The 21,102-nt window shown below is 43.8% G+C and overlaps 1 protein-coding gene across 1 annotated transcript in view; it reads right to left on the reverse strand.

The window, feature by feature from the left end:
* Positions 1-17,818, reverse strand: part of LOC141978619 (insulin-like growth factor 2 mRNA-binding protein 1) — a 53,364-nt gene extending 35,546 nt beyond the window's left edge. The window contains exons 1-2 of the mRNA XM_074940836.1: positions 17,593-17,818; positions 16,231-16,291 (exon numbers count right to left, since the gene is read on the reverse strand). Coding sequence (XP_074796937.1) covers positions 16,231-16,291; positions 17,593-17,767 — 236 coding nt within the window. The 5' untranslated portion in view covers positions 17,768-17,818. The remainder of the gene's footprint in view (positions 1-16,230; positions 16,292-17,592) is intronic.
* Between the last annotated feature and the right edge of the window lie 3,284 nt (positions 17,819-21,102).

The raw sequence follows: 21,102 nt of genomic DNA on the forward strand, positions 1-21,102 counted from the left end.
CAGATTTTCCAAAGGGATGAAGAGGTTCAGGCATCCAAATCGCATCATCCTTTGGGTCCCCCTGGAAAATTGCAGCCTAAATTATTCCCTTTTTTTCTTACCCATTCCAGAGGTGAGTTCAGAAGGAAAGGCACCCTCTGGTGGGTAGAAGACAAAGAATGATCTGAGTTCTAGTCCCAGCTCTGCTAGGCAGTCATGTTACCTGCCTCAGTTTCCCCCATCTGTAAAATGGGGATAAAAATATTTCCTTACCTCACAGATGGTTGCCAGACTAAATTCATTAGCATTTGTAAAGCAGGTAGGGATCCTGGGATGAAAGGTGCATTATTAATATCAATGTATCTCATCAGAATTGGTCCATCTAACTCAGTGTCTAGTCCCTGACTATGGTCAAAACGCGATGATCCAAAAGTGCAAAAAATCCCATGACTCCTCTAACAGGAAAGTTTATCCTGCACTTGCCCGGAGAGGAACTATCTATTAATCTTGCGTACAGTTCCTGCCAAAGTCAATACATCAAGTATCTGTGGACAGGGCCAATTTAACAGTAAGTAATAGGCGGGAAGATAAATGGATTTTATACGTGTCCATTTTGCATTATTGGCCAATTCTAATTTGCTGGCGACCTGCCACATATTGAAAGGCTCTTTCTGTTGTTCTCCTCGTGCCGAAGCCAGGAACTGTAGCCCCAGCTAAGCTTTTCGTACAACTACCACCAATATCCTAACCCCACAACCGAAATGGGGCTCAGCACAGTACAGTAAGGACCAAAAGTTGCTACCATCTCATGTTCAGCGGCCCATGTGAAATAAATTGGTCTCCACCCAGCCACCAATAACCACTGCAGATCTGCCACCTCAACTGGCACTAACTGGGTCCCCTTGGTGGCGATATTAGCTCAGAGATCAAGGACAAAATGGACTACTAGACTAAATTCACCCTATCATCCATAGGCACCATCTACTGTAGTATTCAAGGCCACATTTCTTCATTAAACATTGCATGCAAGCAGGGACTGATATGTATGAAAATAGCTCCAAGATTCACAAGCTGGATGACTAGAAATGAAAACTCCAGGAGATGGGAAAAAAATCAAAACAATTCTAGACTCTTGATCCACATGTACGTTGGGAGGTGGATGAAAGATGGAGCAGAAAATTTAAGAGAGCTGTGAGAATGGAAACATTTATTTCTTAAGGCTGGTCTACGTATGAAATTGCACCAGCTTACTTAGAGCTGTGATTTTATCGTAATTTAGTGAAACGGGTACAATTTTGTATGTGGACACTCTTAAACCTGATTTAAATCAGTTCAGCTTGCAGAGGTAAATTTGCAGGTGCAAGTTAAACCAATATAACCAGTTTAAAAGCAATACAAGAGTGTCCACACAGGGGTTTGGACTACTTCAACTACACTTTTTTTCCAACCAATTTAAGTTAAACTAGTGTAATGACTGCATGTAGTCAAGCCCCGGGGGAGACAGTGAAATTGGAAAGGGAATCAATGAGACTATTGAGAAGCCAGAAATTACAACGTGGGTTGTGCTGTCTCCTGCTGCCTTTCCCAAGATTCAGGCTCAAATTGTTGGAACTATGGGTGTGTATCAACCATGAAAGTTTGAGCCAAATCCTGGGGACTGACTCCATACTGTGTCTCCGAGAAGTATCTATTTTAACGTGAGCCAGTTGATTATTAAGCTAGGTATTTTCCACTAAAAATTTCAAATGGAATGAATATTTTTCATTTCATTTGAAATTTTTCATTCCCTCCATCCTACCTTCTCTCCTTTTTCCCCCCACTGGAAAAGAAGTAGGAGGTGAAAGGGAGACCGGAGGGGGTGCAGGATAAAAATTTTCAAATGAATGGAAAAATTTGCATTTCATTTGAAATTTTTAGGAGGAAATACATAGCATTTTTAAGCCAGCTCTGGTGAAAAACAGGCCGTCTTTTCCCTCCTTTATTTCCACTAGAAAAAAAAGGAGGAAAGAAAAAAGGAGAGAGGAAGGGGAAATGAAAACAAAACCAAAAAAACTCAAAACTATCAAAAACAACCCACAAGGTTCGTTTTTTCATTTGAAAACATGAAAAATTTCAACCAAAACCAAAATCTCCCACAAACGTTTTCATTTTGGTCAAAAAGTCATTCTCATACAAAAATGCTTCAATGAAACAATTAAAACCAGCTTTCATTTTAAGTTACACAAAGGCACTAATGATTTGAGATGTATACCACCATTTCCACCCCCCCCACACACACACAAAAAAGACCCCGCTTCCTTCCTAACAGCAACAAAAAGCTCCATTCAACATAAAATTCCCCAGCCATTTCAAAGGAGACTATTCCCTCCTGTGAGACAGGAAATACAGCCCCTGAAGGGGAAGGAGTGGTGTCAGGGAAGCAGTTTAGGATTTGTTTAAAAAGAGACCATGCTGCCGAGTTTAGTTTGAGGACCACAGACTGGGGTTTCATCAATATGGAGGGACAACCATAGCCCAGCTGGGCCCTTTAAGAACCAGGGGAACAGGGTTGCTGGGAAATGGAGTCCTGCCTGATAGCCATATTGTAGTCCCAGGCTGTGGCAAGGCATGCTGGGAAACAAGGAGGAGTATATATACTGTACCTTTCCGCAGCGAGAGAGAGAGTTGTAAGGAGACAGGTTATGAAAGTGGTCTTGCCTGGATGCAACGGACAAACAGAACCGGTCTCTTTTTTTAAATTGCATAATATTTATGTTCACCCAACCTGCAGAAAATCCTGTCCACAATTTCTCAGAAAGTTGGATCAGACACTTATCACAGATGCTTGCTTTAAAAAGCATAAATATTATGCAATTTAAAAGCCCTGAATCGGTGATTATTTTTTTGTTTGTTTATTTGCTTGTTCACAAATTGCACTGATGTGAGATTTTTTTGTCTGACTTGTCACAAGGTCTCTGTGCACTCAGAGATGCAACACAAATATTAACTATACTTTTCTTTGATGGCTGAAGTTGGAAACTTGGCATTGAAAACCCTCATTGTGGATTACTGAATTGCTTAGTCTGAAAGGGGAAATAACTAGTTATAAGTAGAACTGGGCAATTTTTTTTAAAATGTCAAAATCCTCCCCTGCCCCAAAACCGGGAAAAATATGTTGACGATTTTCATGATTTTTCTGAGCCATTTTTGGACCAGCTCTAGTCTGAGCATGCCCAGTAGGCATCTACTAAAATTCATTAGACTCTACTGTAGTCCCAGCCAATCTGTGACATCTCTACACATTCTTCTGGTCTGACCAGACCAAGAGGCTCTGGCAGGGACAGGTTTTGCTGTTGGGACAACTAAATATTTACCCGCGGTACAAACCTTCAGTGCTTTAACATCAGGAAGGAGAGATCATCATAGGAATGAGAGCAGCGGGAGAAATTGATAGTTTCGCAACAGATGCTCCAACTTGTCTTGCATGGATGCACCAGCTCACATTACTTTGATGGTCAGCTCTTTGAGGCACGGACCATCTTTTGTTCTGTGTTTGTACAGCACCTAGTACAACGTGGTCCTGGTCTGTGACTGGGTTCCTCGGCACCACAGCAGTACAAATAATTAATAAATAATAATAAGTAGTAAATTCAGCAAATGTCACGATTGGCGCTTTGGCACTTATCCTCTTTTACTGCTCCGTTCTAAAATAGTCTACAAATCTGACGTGTTCAGTTTATAGCCTTTTCTTTTGGGAACAGGCAGCCACCACGATGCAAACTAACAATGCAGTTTTGGATACCGACGTTTTCCCCCTAAAATTTCCCATCCCTGCTATTTGTGGTTTAGCCCCCACCGGTCATAACTTGCGCAGACCAGCTGCTGGCGCTCTAGGCACTGCTCCGTCTAAACTTGCTTGCAATAGGGCTAAATGACACCGTGGTTAAAATGTCCCCCAGTCCCTTGTAGTTGCAAGCACTGGAGACGAACTAGTGGTAGAAGCCATTATATAAAAGCAGTTTAAATATCTGTAGTATAGACGAGGCCCAGGAAAATCATTTCCTTTCTTTCAGCAGCGAAGATGGAACTTTTTCCACACCCCCTGCCTGATCACCTTAATGAAGTGTAAAGGCAAGTTACATAGAATCATAGAATCTCAGGAGGTCATCTAGTCCAACCCCCTGCTCAAAGCAGGATCAATCCCCAATTTTTGCCCCAGATCCCTAAATGGCCCCCTCAAGGATTGAACTTGCAACCCTGGGTTTAGCAGGCCAATGCGCAAACCACTGAGCTATCCCAGTGCCTAAGTAGGGCCTGGGAAATGCTGATGCTAAAATACAGGCAGTATATATATAAATTTTTTTTAATGCAAAATTAGGCAAATCCTGCACAAATTGTCTGAATATTTGCTCCAATTTTTAAATTAATTCCCTTCAGACATGCTTGTCCTCGCCTTTCCTGTCTGCTTTCCGTGAATATTCATGTGATCACATTTCATTGGCATGGAAGTTTGCAGAAAGTGGATTCCAAAGTTACATCCACAAGTATTCAGGAAAACCCAATGTAAAAGTCTCACCTGCCTGCACACTCATCCTGGTCAGGGGGCAGAAACAGTACCATGTGGCTTATCTGATCCATAAAGGATAACCAAAGATAACTGTCTGATCAATCCATTGCGTAAAAACATACACGCAAATTCATAGAATATCAGGGTTGGACGGGATCTCAGGAGGTCATCTAGTCCAACCCCCTGGTCAAAGCAGGACCAAGCCCCAAATTCATCACTCTCAAATAAGCATTTAATGAACAGAAATCATTAACTATTTGTGTCTGAGCCATAAGCAAGGAGAGGCTACATTTGTCAGATACAATTGTTGAGTTACTTGTTCCGCTGCAGTGAAATGTTCTACAATGGTCTTCACATAAAGTGTTACGTCTAGGCTGAGATTCAGCAAGGTGTTTAAGCCAGGGGTGGGCAAACTTTTTGGCCTGAGGGCCACATTGGGGAATAGAAATTGTATGGTGGGCCATGAATGCTCAGAAGATTGGGGCAGGGGTGCGGGAGGGATGAGGGTTCTGGTTGGGGGTGTGGGCTCTGGGGTGGGGCTGAGGAGTTTGGGGTGTAGGAGGGTGCTCTGGGCTGGGACCGAGGGGCTCGGAGGGTGGGAGGGGGATCAGGGCTGGGGCAGGGAATTGGGGTGTGGGCAGAGGCAATGGGGTGCAGGCTCTAGGCGGCGCTTACCTCTAGCAGCTCCCGGAAGCAGTGGCATGTCCCTTCTCCGGCTCCTATGCGGAGGCACAGCCAGGCAGCTCTGCGTGCTGCCCCATCTGCAGGCACCGCCCCTGCAGCTCCCATTGGACCACCAGAGGGGGTCATTGGAGCGCGTAGGAGCCAGAGGAAGCCATGCTGCGTCTTTTGGGAGCCGTGTGGTGCGGCCCCCAACCCTGCACCCCGGCTGGATTGGGGCAAGCCCCACACCCCACCAGGAACTTGCAGGCCGGCTTAAAACGGCTCACAGGCCGGATCCAGCCCACAGGCCGTAGTTTGCCCACCCCTGGTTTAAGCACACGCCTCGTTTTAGCTTGTGAGTAGCCCTGTTAATTTCAGCTGGAGCAATCACATGCGTAAAACGAGGCCACGTCTGTACTAGGAGCTAGTATATATTCTATGCTTTGCCAGTATAGCTACACTTGCATACCGCACTGGTAAAGGGCTCCGTGGTGTGATTGTTTTTATACTGGCAAAGCTGACTGTTACCAATTTAACTTATTCCACCATCGTGAGAGAAACAAGCTATACCCTTAAAAGCACAGTTTTACTGGTAGAACTGTCTACTTAAGGGACTTTTGCTGGTACAGCTATGGTTAGGGATCCCATCTCTGCCCACCCCTCACCAACACAGCTACGCTGGCAGATGTCTGGAGCGTAGACGGGACCCGACGCATGTGCTTAAATACCTTGCTGAATCGGGCCCTGAGTTACTAGAGGTCAGGAAATGCAAGCAGCGGTTCTAACGGCAGAGCTCATTGAGCCTCAGTGTGCACCCCGGGACGTGGAGGCAGAGAGAGAGGCGTATGTAAAATATTACTGCTGTAAAATGTGCATTACAAAAAAATTACATAGGGCCTGATTCTGCTCTCACTTGCCCCAGCGTAAAACAAGGCTAAATCCGCCCTGAAATCAACAGCATTCCACTGGGGGAATATCAGCATTGGGACCCCATCACTGCTGCACTGGCTTTCACATTTGCTGACATCTTGTGGCTCAACATGTAACTTTAACTGTGCATGAATATGAGGGGTTGGTTTATTTAAGGGTTGGTTTTTACATTTAATGTAGCCAAAGGACCTGATCCTGGAGCCTTTAGTCATGCAAAGCTAACTAAAGCGAGTGGGCATTTGGCCTGATTATGGAACTTCTGGCTCCACGGATCTCCTCTGGCCCGTGACTTAGTCGGGTTATCATTCGCTTCCCATCCAAACCTGATATGGAATAACTTTGTACCCAAAAAACTTTATCTCGAAGGAGTTCTTAATCCTGCAAGTTTCAAAAAGGTTTGACAAGCTCTTAGCAACAGCAAAGACCAACTGAACTGGAAGTCTCAAGACACAAAAAACAATTGTACTAACCATTTAAAACATTTATTTGGCTCTGATAAAATAAGGGGCCTTTTAAACAGCTCGACCAAGAAGACTCTGATAGCACCCACCACACTGAAGAGATCACCTTGTGGAGCAGGAAAAACATCTGGCATATGGGGGCGGGGGTGTTTTAGGGAATGGATGCAGGCAGGAAAATTTGGCTTGGAATGCAAAATAAGATGCTGGGTACAAGTGCCCTGTATGCTGCCTGGTTTTTAAGGGCACGCATAAAGGAATGAGCCTGGTTTACAGGAGCTTGATGCAATAAGCTACGTCCCTTGCTCTTCTCCAGGTCTGAAAACAGCTTGTTATTCATTTTAGGCCTGCCCTGGTTTTAGAAAGCTTTGCACTAAAGGGGAGAGGGGGGCAGCAAATGCTCCGCCCCCTTCTCCAGACCCTGTCAAAGCACCTCTGGAGTAGGTGCCCCATAGAAATGAGGACGGAGTCACTATCCAATCCCCCCACACACACACACGTCTAAACGAATGCAGCCTGGAGCAGTATTAATTCAAGGCTCTGTTGCCAGTGTTGCCCCCTTCTTGATGGGAGAAAAGGGGTCATCTGTTTTAAAAGAAAGCAAGAGGAAGCACAGAGGAGCTAACCCTCCCTGGGACTTGTAGGGAGGGTCTGTGGCCACAGATCTTGTGCATCCCTAGGGTTGGCAGGCTAAATCCCCTCGCTCTTCCCCAGCAGCCCAAGCTCATCGCAACAGCGGGACTGGGACGACATCAAGGGAACTCTCCAAGTCTTTTCAATGCCTCCTAGGGAGCATCTCTGGGCCACGGAGGGCAAGGTTTTCTTGAGTGCTCAGCACACTGGGTGCTGAATATTTTTAAAAAGGTGGCTTCTAGCTAGATGCTTAAATGGAAGGCAAGCTCTTGAAAAATCTAGCCCTGGTTCTTAAAAAACGTTGCTCTCAATCATTCTTTTCTTATCTACCTTGGGGTCCATAACCATAGGATCTATGCAATTGACTTGATAAAATAAAATACAGCAGGCTCCTCTTCAGAGCAACCCCCTCCCCTTTCGTTTTTTTTGCACCACTCAATTGAATTCCAATCGGAAGTGTTGTTTACACCTTACAATACACCCAACCGACCCAGGACTTGCATCTCGCTGCACCAGAAGTGGAGTTTCACCAGAGCTGAGCGTCACCCTTGTCACATGTTCGTGTGTCAAACGTATCCGTGGGTGCGTGCGCGCAGTCGGATTGCTCTATAAAACCCACCCCGGTGTTTGACTTTTTTAATCACCCTCACGCGTGTTGATTGGACCATTACAGCAGCCAGAAACGTGTGAAATTTCAGCTCCAACCACGTCATGGCTCACCAGTGTCAGTTACAATAAAATAAAATGACCCATTTCCTGAAGGATCAGGAGCACTCTTGGGAGGGTTGGGTTTTGGGTTTTTTGGGTTTGGGTTTTTTTTTTTTGGAAGGCAAGCTTGGACTCCCCCTCTTGAGCTGCCCTTTCTGTGAGGAGGCAGGGCATGAATTAAGGATGCACCTCTAGCTGAACCAGTCACGGTTGCCTCTCGCTGCCCTCATCTCGGGATTAGGGCCAGCAAATGCTAAAATTATAAATACCTGTGCCTGCTACCCATCTCCGCTGCTGTAGTCATATCTGTGCCCCTCCCCCACCTCTTCACTAGGCTCTGTCAAGAATCTCAATCAAATGTCTTCCACTGTTCCGATTTTATTGCAAGACCTGTTGGGGAAGCTCCCGGGTGGTGGGCTGGAAAGAAAGCTGGAAAGGGGACAATTCAGGGCAACTGCAAAAGCAGGAGCGGCAGAGGCTACAGGCACAAATAAAGAGTTAGGGGTAGAAATGTCAAAAGCACCTAAGTGACTTAGGAGCCTAAGTCTTATTTTCAAAAGCGATAAACACTTAAGAGCCTAAATCCCACAGACTTAGGCTCCTAAGTGCCTGAGTCACATTTGAAAAGGGCACTTAGGTGCCTAAGTGACTTGGGAACTCAGGGTAAGATTTGCAAAAGTGCTTAACTCCCACTGAGAGTCGGGTACCCAGCTTCTCTTTGTGCCTTTGAAAATCTCCCCCATAATAAACTGAGAAAGTGCCCCATTGTTTGAGACACTTTAAAACTAGGCTGGACAAAGCCCTAGCAAACAGACTGGAGGGAACAATTCTGCATTGCCCCCTGTGGGGAGGTGGGGGAAGGGGGATGAACTAAATGAGCCTACCAGGGGCCCTAAGCAGCCTGGCCCCAATCCAAAGCACAGCGACTAAGTACTCAGCTTGAAGCAAACGAAAAGTCCAATTAAGTCAATGGAACTAGTCACTGCTTAAACACGTGCTTTGCTGGATGCAAACCAGAATACTGCGAGCCTTATCTATCCCTGGCCTTCTCTATGCAAGAAAACTGCTCATTTAACTTACGTTCCATCTACATTTAAACCACTCCAGCAGCACAGCTGCAACATAAGAATTATTCCACTGACCTAAAAAAACGAGGAGTCCGGTGGCACCTTAAAGACTAACAGATTTATTTGGGCATAAGTTTTCGTGGGTTTTTTACCCAGGAAAGCTTATGCCCAAATAAAGCTGTTGTTAGTCTTTAAGGTGCCACCAGACTCCTCGTTGTTTTTGTGGATACAGACGAACACGGCTACCCCCTGATCCATTGACCTAGAGATGTCTATACCACGGCTTAGGTTGACTGAATTACATTGCATGGGCCATGAACTTTTTCACAGCCCTGAGCAGCGTGGGTAAGCCAACCACACTTCGTAGCGTAGCCCCGTGTAGCCACCTAAGAATAGCATATAGTACCTGATCTTCAACTGATTAGGAATTGGACTAACCTAAACTGCATTAAGCCACTTTTCAATCAAAGTAAGAGTTTGCACTGGTTTTAACTAAATCACTTCAAAGTAACACTTTAACTCTCTCATGTAGGCAAGCCCTCAAATTTCACATGGACACCATCACCAGGAAAGTGTAGAGGAGCGTCTGTTTGGCTGGAGAAGTTTTAGCTGTTTTCCATTCTTTCACCCCTATAAATATCCAGTTTCAAAGCTTGGACTAATAGAAATTGGAAGAATTCTGCTGAAAAGTGAATGAGGCTCAAGTAGCTATTCTAAAAGTCTATCGCAGCTGATCATCTTATCAATGAATATAACACATGGAGAATTCTCTCTCTTCCACGTGTTCTCTAACCGAACTCTTCTTCTAAGGGGTTTCAGAAATACTTTCCAGCAACATTCAGTCTGTTAACAAGGGGTATATGCCTCATGCAGCCTGCATCACTGCAGCTACACTTTGGAACCTGTAGTGTCAAACAAACAACTATAATTAAATCCTACAAATGTTTTCCTAGCTGGATTCCCAAGAGACCTGGACATTTCTGGGGACAAGAAGAACACCCAGAATTGTAGTAATAAAAAAAAAAAAAAAAGTTGGATTTTATATAAACCCTCAAGCTTCAGGGTGTAATCCAACCTCTGACTGATACAATTAGGAAGAAACTGTCCCTAAACAGACTAGTCCATAACCGCCTTCTGCAAGGTTTCCTACACCTCCCCCTGAAACAGCTGGCACTAACTGTTACTGGAGACAAGACCCTGGATTAGATGAACCCTTGGTTTTATCTAGTATGGCAAGCCCTATGTTCCTCTTCTGCCTTTTTATTTTAAACATTTTTAAACTTTGCACGTTAAGTACCTTTTTTAAAGTATCAGCATTCCTTTCTGGAAGAGCCTCCCTGTTCATTCACAGTTGTCAAACCCAAAGCAAGTGGAATAAGAATTCAGAAGACCGAGTGGGCTCACGGACAAAGATTGACAGAACATTGACAACAGAGGTAGAATTTTCAAACGCGTCTAAGGGCTAGTCTACACTAGACAATGACAGGTTTCAGAGTAGCAGCCGTGTTAGTCTGTATCCGCAAAAAGAAAAGGAGGACTTGTGGCTCCTTAGAGACTAACCAATTTATTTGAGCATAAGCTTTCGTGAGCTACAGCTCACTTCATCGGAGCTCAAATAAATTGGTTAGTCTCTAAGGTGCCACAAATACTAGACAATTAGGTTGGTATAATTACATCGCCCGGGGTGTAGAAAACACACCTCAGTCCCTGTGCAGCAGTGGTAGGTCGACGCAAGAATTCGAGCTAGCAACTGCCTCTCGGGGAGATGTATTATCTACGCCAGGGGAAGAAACCCTGCCATTGGCACAGGTGGCGTCTACACCGAAGCGCTGAGTGTTTTAAGTGTAGACAAGCCCTGTGTGACTTAGGAGCTCGTGTCTCATTTTCAAAAGTAACTTATGAGTCTTGGATTTAGGCACCCAAGTGTCTAAGTCACTTTTGAAAACGAGACACGAGCTCCTAAGTCACTCAGGGCTGGTCTACACTACGGGGGGGGGGGGGGGGGAGATCGATCTAAGTTATGCAACTTCAGCTACGTGAATAACATAGCTAAAGTCGATGTACTTAGATCTACTTACTGCGGGGTCTTCACTGCGGTGTGTTGACGGGAGACACTCTCCCATCGATTCCCTTTGCGCTTCCCGTTGGGGTGGAGTACCGGAGTTGACGCTAGAGCGATCGATTTATCGCATCGAAACTAGACATGATAAATCGACCCCTGCTAGATCGATCTGGCCTTAGACCCTTTTGAAAACATTACCCCCATCTAAATAAGAAAACAACCTAACAATGACTTTCTGGGTAGGTTTTGTTTCGTGTTTTGTTGGGTTTGTTTGTTTGTTTTTTAGCAATTCACGTGCAGTAGAGATTAAGCTTTTCCGATCACTGTTAAAGTCGTCATCATCCCAATTCATCTGCCCTACTCTCTACTGTAAGAGAAACATGCTGAAGAATCCCTTGGTGTTCACAAAACAGTTTTACGCACATAATTTCTTCATCATCAACATTTTTTTTTTAACACTTTCCTGTTTGCAAAAGCAACATCTACTCTCTAAGAAACCCTTAAGTTGCCACAAAATCGGGGGGGTGGGGGGGGTTGATGGGGTCTTTAAAAAACGAATGGCATCATTAATGGAGAGTGAAAACCTTTTGCACACTGACACTGAGTGAGGTACCTTCCACTCATTAAGTCAGCAAAACCTGTAAATTACTACTAGAGGCAGAAGGGGACTCTTTTTGTTTCTTCAGCCTGGAATTTCAAACACTGGACTAACTCAATCTTATTTTTCAACAGCCTCTCCTGCTTTCTGAACTTTCCCAAGTCCTAGTGGCACATTCTGGAAAACATTAACATTTCTATATCTGGGGGGGGAAGAGGGACAGATGCCTTCTTAAGTGTCTAAATTCTTAAAGCTGTAACTTTTTTAAGGAGAAAAAAATATTTATTTTTTAAAAAATGGTTTTAATCTAAAAGGCAAAAGTATAATCAATCTCTATGGGAGAAACCGATCCAGACCCAGAAACTACTACAGATGTTTCCTTGACCACCAAATTCACTCTCCTTCGACAGGAATACCATCAAACACTTTAAAAAAAAAAAAAAAGGGCATCTACAGGTCTTCATTTTTCATTGGTCTAAAAGCTGAGACTAGAAAGTTTGCAATCAAGTTGCAACTTCTGGTAGACACTTGCCAGTTATAGTTTTTATTGAGAAGGGGTGAACCAATTGCTTCAAACTGTAAATTGTTAAGATTATCTTTTATTTTCAGTTATATTAAAATTGCTCACATCTCAAGTGACCAAAACTTTAAATCTAATTTTTTCAAATTTACTCCAGAAGAACATGGAACTAACAAATTGTGTCTATCCTTCATGGTTGGAAATCACCAACGGTATTCATTTACTACAGGTATTGAGGGTGTCAAATAAGTATTCATAATCACTGATTTAAATGTATTAAGTCCAAAGAGAACCTATTAAGATAACCAAAAAGGAGATCTTAAATAAAAGCTTAGAATATTAAAATGGAAGTTTTTTTCCCTTATCTCAGGCATTTCAACTTTCAGAAACTGCTCTAAACAAGAATGGTGCTAACTTCTCTTGAAAGGCAGAACCTTTAAAAAGTTAACAACCTCTGATTTGTGGGAGGTAAGTGACCTCAAGAATGGATTATAAATTTAATTTGTCTCAGCATTCAAGAAAGTTTTCTTGAATTAAAACAAACAAAAAAACCTACCTAGATTTTCTATGAACTTTTTGTAGAACCAAGAAATCAGAAGCAAGTAAGATGCAATTTTTGTCAACTAATACTTTTTTCTTTTAAAGTGCCACTTGGTGTTTAAACAAAGTTTTAAAATATTTCATTATGAACACACATCATGGATAAGATTACAATATTTCTACACAGGTATTAACTTGAAACAAAGACTGGGGGGAAAAGGTAATCCAACCCCCCTCAAGCAAACTTGTTAAATTATACCCAGAGCAATGCAGCAGACAACTAAGTATCTGCTTGTAATTAATAAATTTCCTTCTTCTGTTTGGGGACACAAACTTTTCTAACTGTATCAGTTCTTTACAAGTTGCCTTTGCTTAAAAATAACCTGTGCAAATCCTTTTAGTTTTAAGTGTATTGGCTGTTATCAGCCATATTCACTATTTCCCTCAATTACTAAGTTTCATTCTCTCTGGGCTACTCACTTCCACATTCCTCATATTTGGAATGTTTGCTTGATGGATTCACTTCTTTCGTTCTTTCTTTCTCCCCCCCCCCCCCATCCTTTATTCATTCATTCTTTTTTTCAAATCTATCCACTTAAGTCTTTTCAGTTTCAGACAGATCTACCCCCCCCTAAAACATTTCTTAATCTTATAGGGGCTTGGGGGTAAAAATTCATTTATCGAAGGGATCATTTCTTCAGTAAGCCTTTCAACACACACACAATTTTTCAGGTTTTTGTGTTTTCCTTTTAAACCATAATTCCTAATTTTGCCAACCCGTCCTCAGTAAAGTCACAGAGTAGCAATGAGAGAAACTTTAACCTAAGCAAGTTTCATAAAACTTTCAGGTTTAGAATATTAATCTCCAAACAATTACATTGTGTATTTAGCATCAGAGTGTTTTCTCTCTTAATATTTTTAAAGTATTTATGTAAAATGGTTTCCTAGCAGCATCAACAAAATCACTCTTAATGAATGCATTTCTCTTATATTTTGGGGGCAGAAATACATACCAACAATTCTCTTGTGTACTGTGAGTTTATTCTGTATGTTTTAATTTATATTTATATTAGAAGTGAGGAGAAGAGAAGAAACATTTTAAAGAAGAAAGGAAACCGTCATGAAAGATGCATTCACTATATGAAGTTTAATCAAATACATTCAGTTCCAAAAACATCCTTCAGTCTTATTGAGCATTATTATTTTTAATTTCTAATCAAACAGATCCAATCCATAAGTCAACTTTTATTTTTAAAATTCTCAGTAAAGTACATGAGTGAATGTAACTTTATTTTTTAAAATTTCTGTACTTAACAACCTTGTCAGGTTTTATTTCATTTTATTTTAAAGAAATCACAGTAAGAACATCTGATTGAGTCCTTTCCTATCCTACTTAATTAACTAATTCCTGTTCTATATGTTCTTAGACTGGAAAATTCAAACTCAAAACAACCAGAAAAACAAACTCACTTAGAAACATTGCCTCTAACATATCATCACTCTGAATTTAAAAAAGAGAAAAATATGGTATACCATCTAGTAAAGATTATATTTGTCTAACAACTTCCAAGTTTACTATCATTTTTAGAAAAAACAGAAATACAAGCCTGTCTTAGGAAACTGAGACAAAGTTACTTTCTCAAACCATAGTTAAGTGACAGAAGAATATATCCAACTTGAACACCACCGCAATATTGTACTAATAAAAGTTACTTGAAGTTAAGCACTTTAAGGAGAAAGTCAACATCAAAAATGGCTTCTGTAGCTTTAAATAAAGCAGACAGTGTGTGTATGTGTGAACACATATATATATGTGTGTGTGTATATATATATATATAAAACCACCACACTATGGCATACAGAATCTATATGTAATTAATTTTATTTCTCTTGTTTCTCACTAAAATTTGCTAACTAACCTTAGGTCTGATTCCTCTTCTTATAAACTTTAAACCACAATTTGTTTGAATTACACTGTGTTTACATTTAAGAATAGCTGCTCTTTGACATTATTAATAAAGTCTGAAAAGGGTTAGGAGAAAGCAAACTAAGCAATATTTTGAAATCTACTGTGTTCCATGCAACCTATTGAATACAGCTCTTCTTTGCTATTGTTAATAAAGTCTGAAAAGGGTTGGGAGAAAGTGAACTAAGAAATAGCTTGAAGTCTACTGTGTTCCATGCAACCTATTGATTTTCTAGCAGTGCTAAGAAAAAAAAAATTAGACTTTTTTTTCGATTTTATGTTACCTTCAGACTGTAATTGCCTTTCCAATAACATTTCATTCAATTGAAATTTACACCACAACCAAGTCTTTGAATGCTGTATTAAGCAATATTGATCACCAATGCATGAGTTGGGGGCTTACTGCTAAAATATTTTATATTAAAGGATTAGATCAGTTTTAAGGTTTGAGCTAAACCTACGGGGTCTCACTGACCTATAGAACACCCTGCTTTCAGCCTTGCAGTCTCTGGGATTCACATGGACACACTGGTGTGTAATTTTAAAAGGCCAACAAATGGAAAAGAGAGAGCTGGGAAGCAAAAATTAAGGCTTACTCTTTGCTAATAACACAGATTCCACTAGTCTTCAGGTATATTTTTTCAGTCATAAAAAAGCTAAAACAATCTTTTAAGAAGCCACCTCCTTCCTGCTCTGTTGTTGAAGTAACTGCCTGGTCACGTGGATCAAGCATATTACAGATTCTGCTGGAATTCAACGTAGACTATTTGTATTTTGGGCCAACTTGCTTCCTGTGGGGTAGGGGAAATGTATCTTTTCTAGAAAATATTTCTTCTTCTTTATGTGGCATCTGCCCTACACTGCAAAATATCTGCTGGTAACCAGAATAAATCATCAGCCCAAGGTGAGCACCCAACAACAAAAGGCCAAGAACATGGAGAAGATTGTAGACTTCTGAAAAAATCTAGTGGGAGAAATGATACTTGTAAAGAAAGGAGACACTTTTTCATGTTTAAAGTAAAGATGAAGGAAATGTAATAATTACAGCTCAGTGAGAGTTCTTCTCTACAAGAAGCTGGGCCAATGTCCTTAATTCAATTAATTTAAACTACACCTTAGCATGAAATGTGAAAACAAGCCCCTATTTTTTTTTTAAAAAAATCCAATTTAACTTTTTTTTAAATATTAGGTTACAAATTTTAAAAATGTGTAAAAGGTATTTCAAAGTGAACAAAACAGCCTGCCTTCAGCAAGAGCTCAGCAATACACCACCTTGGCCAAACCACTATTTTGTATCTGGTCTTTTGGGTTTTTTTTTTTTTTTTAAACTTACTTTCCAAGTAACTTAAACAAACAAAGGCGAAATGTAAAAGTTGATCCTCAGAATTGACTCATGCGTAGCTTTGGGCAGCTCTAAAACCCAATAATCCCCTCTTACATTTAATTTCACATGCACATGATTGTGATGATAAATCCTCCCCCTCCGCCTCACCCCCCCATTATAGTTGAGCTATACCCTTCCAAAGGGGGAAAATAAGAGGAATTAAAACACTGTGTTACCTTTGCTTTTTGGGTACTGAATGTTCAATCTCTAGCTGTTTTCCATGTAGCTCCACTTTCCCTACAAACAAAATGTGTCTTTTTTAAAAATCTGAGCAGGGGTGGGGTGCAGAAAGGTTTGGGTAACATTCTTGCCCCTGAACCTTTTCATTTTAATTCTAATTACACAGCACAAATACATGTTCCGATTCCTCTGCCAGGGCACTTTATTAAATACAAAACTGCTTTCGAGCTGGGGAGCATTGGGAGGCACAGGCCAGCAGCTCCCTGGACAATGCTGCTGAGGAATATTTGATTCCTTCGCTCGCCCTGAGCGGTGTTTTGAACAGAGAAGTCTGCTTCAACGAAAGAAAAAGGAATTAAATATTAAGATCCATTCCTTGCTGTTGCTTCTTTGTGTGTGTGTGGGGGGGGCTCTCAGTTTTTTTTCACACAAGGGCTGAAAAGATCAAATGTTTCTCAATGGAACGAAGGGAGTTTTCCTTTCAAAATGGGGAGCTCTGCCTAACTGATCTATTTTGGGGGGAGGAGAGGAGGGTCGAAAAGGAGGATCTGAGTTTGGGAGAGTCTGGCATCAGCTAAAAAAGATGATTTGCTCCCTAGGAGTTCCTCTCTGTGAGAGCCCAGCATGGCGACCTTCGCGCTGCTACACACAACACATATGCCCCAGGAAACCCCACGTTCAAATCAAAATGGCTAAAGTCCCACGCCCCCCTCCCCTCCTGCTGATGGGATCCCCCACACACACACTGATTACGGCCCCCACGCCTTGGGGGGAGCCACGCTGGGGGCGGCGAAGGCTGCTGGGAGCACCGAATGGCCTGGTGCTGCTTGGAGGGAGGGGCTGGATCTAGGGGGGACCCCCCCAGCCCGGATACGGGGTGCTCTGGCTGAAGGGAAGGGGGGAAGCAGAGGGGAGAATCGGCCTCGCCCAGCTTCCCAAGCTAGTCGGGGGAGGGGGGTGGGAATCGGGGATTTCAGCTCCCCCCACGCGTGACTTTGCTGGGGAATCCCCTGGTGCTGGCCCCGCGTGGCCTTCGTTGCACCCCCACGATTTGCCTGGGGTGGGGGGGGGAGGAAAGACGCTGTTTCGTGATTTTGGTTGCTTAAAGGCGATCCGTGTAAGGCCCTGGGAAAAGCAAGGGGATCCGGCCCACTGGCGAAACAGGAGGGCCATGGCTGGGTGGTGCGTTCATCAGAGATGAACTGGGGGAGCCATGAGAAAGAAGGGGGGGGGTTAGAACAGCAGAGCCCCCCCTTTCTTTATTGGTATTATTTTGCAAGGGCTAAGAGATTTGGTGCAAAAGCAGAAGGGAAGAAAGGGGGGAGGGGAAAGGGAGAGAGAGAGATAATCTTGCTTACCAGAAAAAGTTTCGATGGCTTTCATAGCCCATTGCTCATCAGGGCAATCCACAAAGGCATAGCCCGATTTCACCAGAAACTGACCACTGAAGGAGATCTTATGGTCATTGAAGACTTTCTCCAAGTCGCCTGGAGTCACGTTTTCGTTTAGGTTCCCAATGTACAGCTTGTTCATGGTGGATCACAAGAGATGTGGATAGTCGGTGGGTGGGTGTTAAGAGAGGGAAGGGGGGGGAGGGAGGGTTGATAGGGCTGGGGGAGGTGGGGAACAACTTTTCTTTATGGATTCTTTAAATAAATAAAAAAAAAATCCAAGGAAAGTTCCCAATTCAAACTGGAGCCCAACAACTGGGAAAGCGAGTTGTTTTTTTTGGGGGGGGGCGGTTTGGGTTTTTTGGTTTTTTAGGATTTTTTTAGGAGGGGCTGGGGGGGGAGGAGGAGGTGGGATTCCTGGTGATCACAAGCTCAGTGGGGGAGTTGGTTGGTTCCACTGGGATGGCGGGCTGGGGGGAAAGTGCGGCTGTTTTTGGCTCAGCCCCCCAACTCCTTGGAGTCGCACTCGTGTGTCACAGGACGTTGGGTGAAGCTGCCTGGCACCGCCCCTAAATAAAATCGACCTGAAGAAAAAAAATGAGTGAAAATGTTTGCGAGAGGAAGCCACGTGGTGGTGGTGCCGAAAGCCCCGCCCCCCTGCAGTGGGAGGGGCGGGCACCGCCAGGGGGGAGCCTGACCCTTTATTCAAAAATAAAATAAAATAAAATAAAATAAAATACTATTTGATTTCCAGTTGGCCAAGGGAGTCTTTAGATGTGGGGACGTTGGCTTCATCTCAGCAAGCATCCCTCCAGCTTCCTCCCCCCCATCTCAGCCTTCTCTAAAAATCAAGCCTCCCCCCCCAAGCCTGGCTCCCCTCCCCCCCCACCCCAGCCTGGCTCCCCTCCCCCCATGGCTTCCCAGGGCTTGAATGGGGATTTGCCCGGTGCAAACTTCTTCATCTAAGGAGCGAGCTGGAGTCCCGGGGTCGCAGCATCTCCACCGCACTCTGCAGGCGGTGTGGGGACACTGGAGTGGGGAAGGGGGATCCGGAGAAAAGAGGTGCTGGGGGGGAAGGGGGGGGAGCTGATCTCATCTATGATGGCTCCCTAGGAAGGGACAGGAAGATGTGTCCCTTTAGCCTTTGAACCCTTCTGTCGAGGATCGCTAAAGCTTTGGGCGGGGGGGAAAGGAGAAATCGAGCCACTCCGGGGGGCGCCTGGGAGGAATTCTCCAGGAACTCCCAGGCCCTCGGCACGAAGGACAGGCACAGAGACCACGCTGCGGAGAGCAGGGTGAATGAATGAAGCCCTGGCCTGCCCCCCTCCTCTTGCAGCGATTTGTGCTTCTTTGCATGCTCCATGCGTTGAGAGCACCGTGGGGGGAGGGGAGCACACAGGGCAATGCACATGGTCTTTTCTTTCCCCACTCTCCCCCCTCCCTCCAAAGGGCGCATGTTTTGATCAGCCAAGAAGCGAAGAGGGTCGAAACCCACCCAGGATCGTAGCAACAGGGGGATGGGTAGGAATGGCTCGGACGCAGAATGCCCTGGAAAATGTCACTCATCCCAGGCCAAGGGATGGGAGCTACTTCATCTTTCCCATCTCTGAACGGCTGGGATTCTCTGAATGGCAACGGAATTGGACATCAGCCTCCCAATAACTAGACACCCCCTCCCCGCGGCGCCCCCCCCTCCCCTCCGTTCCCGGCTTGCCCTATTCTCAGCCTTTCTTCTCCGCAGACTTTATTTTTAGGAGCGGTTTAAAATAGCAACAGCCCAAATCATTCCCCACCCCCCACCCCAAAAAAAGGGAGCGAGGCGGCGGTGAAGGGAGCCCAGTTGTGTTCATTCCTTCCCCGGGCGCTGGGGTTAGATTTCATGAATGGAGTGGAAGCCGGTGTGGAGTAGCTGATCGCTTGTGAAAACAACAAACACCCCCCCCCGTGGCAAACGTCACGTGTGTGTGTGTGTGTGTGTGTGTCCCCAGTCTTGCGGGAGCTCCCACGCGCGTTCTGGTGCTGAGTGGGGAAGGATCTGGGCAGCTGCCTCCTGGGAGTGGAGTTCCCTTCATTGTCTGGGGGCGGAGGGGGAAAGGCTAAAGAGTCCATGATCTTGTAAGTGAAGTCACCAAGATGGGGGTAGATCTCTTTCAGCTCCTACAATAGCCTGGTTTGAGGCTAGCCCCGTCAGTAAAACACCGGGAGAGGAAGGAAGCCGGGGAGAGGAATAATTTATCAAGCTCCTTGCAGATTCCCAAGGCAAAGGATTGTGCAGCCGCAAAAGTGGCTCAGGAGAGGCGCCAGTTATTCCCCCCCACCCCCAAAAAAGGCAACACGTTGTTGGCCAGTCCCCTTTGCTAGCTGGGATCTTTTCTAAACGTGCCACCCCTCGGTGCAAAAAAACCCCTGGGGGTTTGTGTTGCAGGGAGGGAGGCATGTGTGCATTGCATCTTCGGAACCCGCCAGCTAAGTGGTGGCTGAGTGTTTCTAACCGGGTGGCACAAACCGATTCCTTTGCAAGCCTGGGGGGGGGGGGGGGGGAGAAGAACCGCTCCAGCGGCAGGTTGTGCGTGTTTAAAGATTTTGCTGGGCAGGAGCAGATCAATCCTGGCTACAGTTTTGTTGGTGGTGGTGGTGTTGAAGCGTAGCCTTTCCAAACAAAACGCACAACTGCTGACTGAAGTGAGGAGGTCGATGCTAATTCTTAACAGTTAGCTGGACTTTTTATTTTTTCTTTTAATCCCAATAAGATCCACTCTTTGAAACAGACATTAAAGGGGAAAAAATATCCCCTGCCCTTTTCTGATTTGTTAGGAACACATTCCGGACAGGCAACCAATGATGTATAAACTCCCAATAAGAGTATACACAAGACTCTTCCCTTTTATTGTCTTTAACTAAAACAGATCCTAATAACATTTACCAACACGTGTTTTCTTTCCCGGCGGGGGGGGGGGGGGGGGAGACACCGCAACGTATTTAATTATGTTAAGGTTAGGTTTCAAAAGCAGTTTAGTAACATGTGCATGGCATTTCAGTTCTTTTAACCCATCAAGTAAAACTCATCTGGAAAGTCCTTGATTAAGGATTATTATCTGCATTATATCTATTGTGTCTGCATTGATAATCGCCCAGAAACTTTGGTATATAAAAATACTTTACATACATTTTCTTTTCTTTTGGTAACCATTTTTTTAAACTGCTTACTTTGGTTTTGGAGGGTTTTTTGGACACAAATTGAATGATACATGCCCTACTAATTTGTGTTACTTAACAATGTGGTTATTCTCTATAAATACATTTCCATCTTTAAATTATTTGGTTTCTTAGTTTTTTAAATAGTATTTTTATATTAAAGATTGCTTTGATGAGGGTTTGCATGCAAAGGTTAGTAGTAAACAAACTTTAAATCACTCCAAGACATGAAGTTGTTATCTAGTGCAAGTAATTTACTCCTATACCCAACCGAATGTGTCA

Source organism: Natator depressus, chromosome 27, assembly GCF_965152275.1.
Source record: "Natator depressus isolate rNatDep1 chromosome 27, rNatDep2.hap1, whole genome shotgun sequence".
NCBI lineage: Eukaryota > Metazoa > Chordata > Testudines > Cheloniidae > Natator > Natator depressus.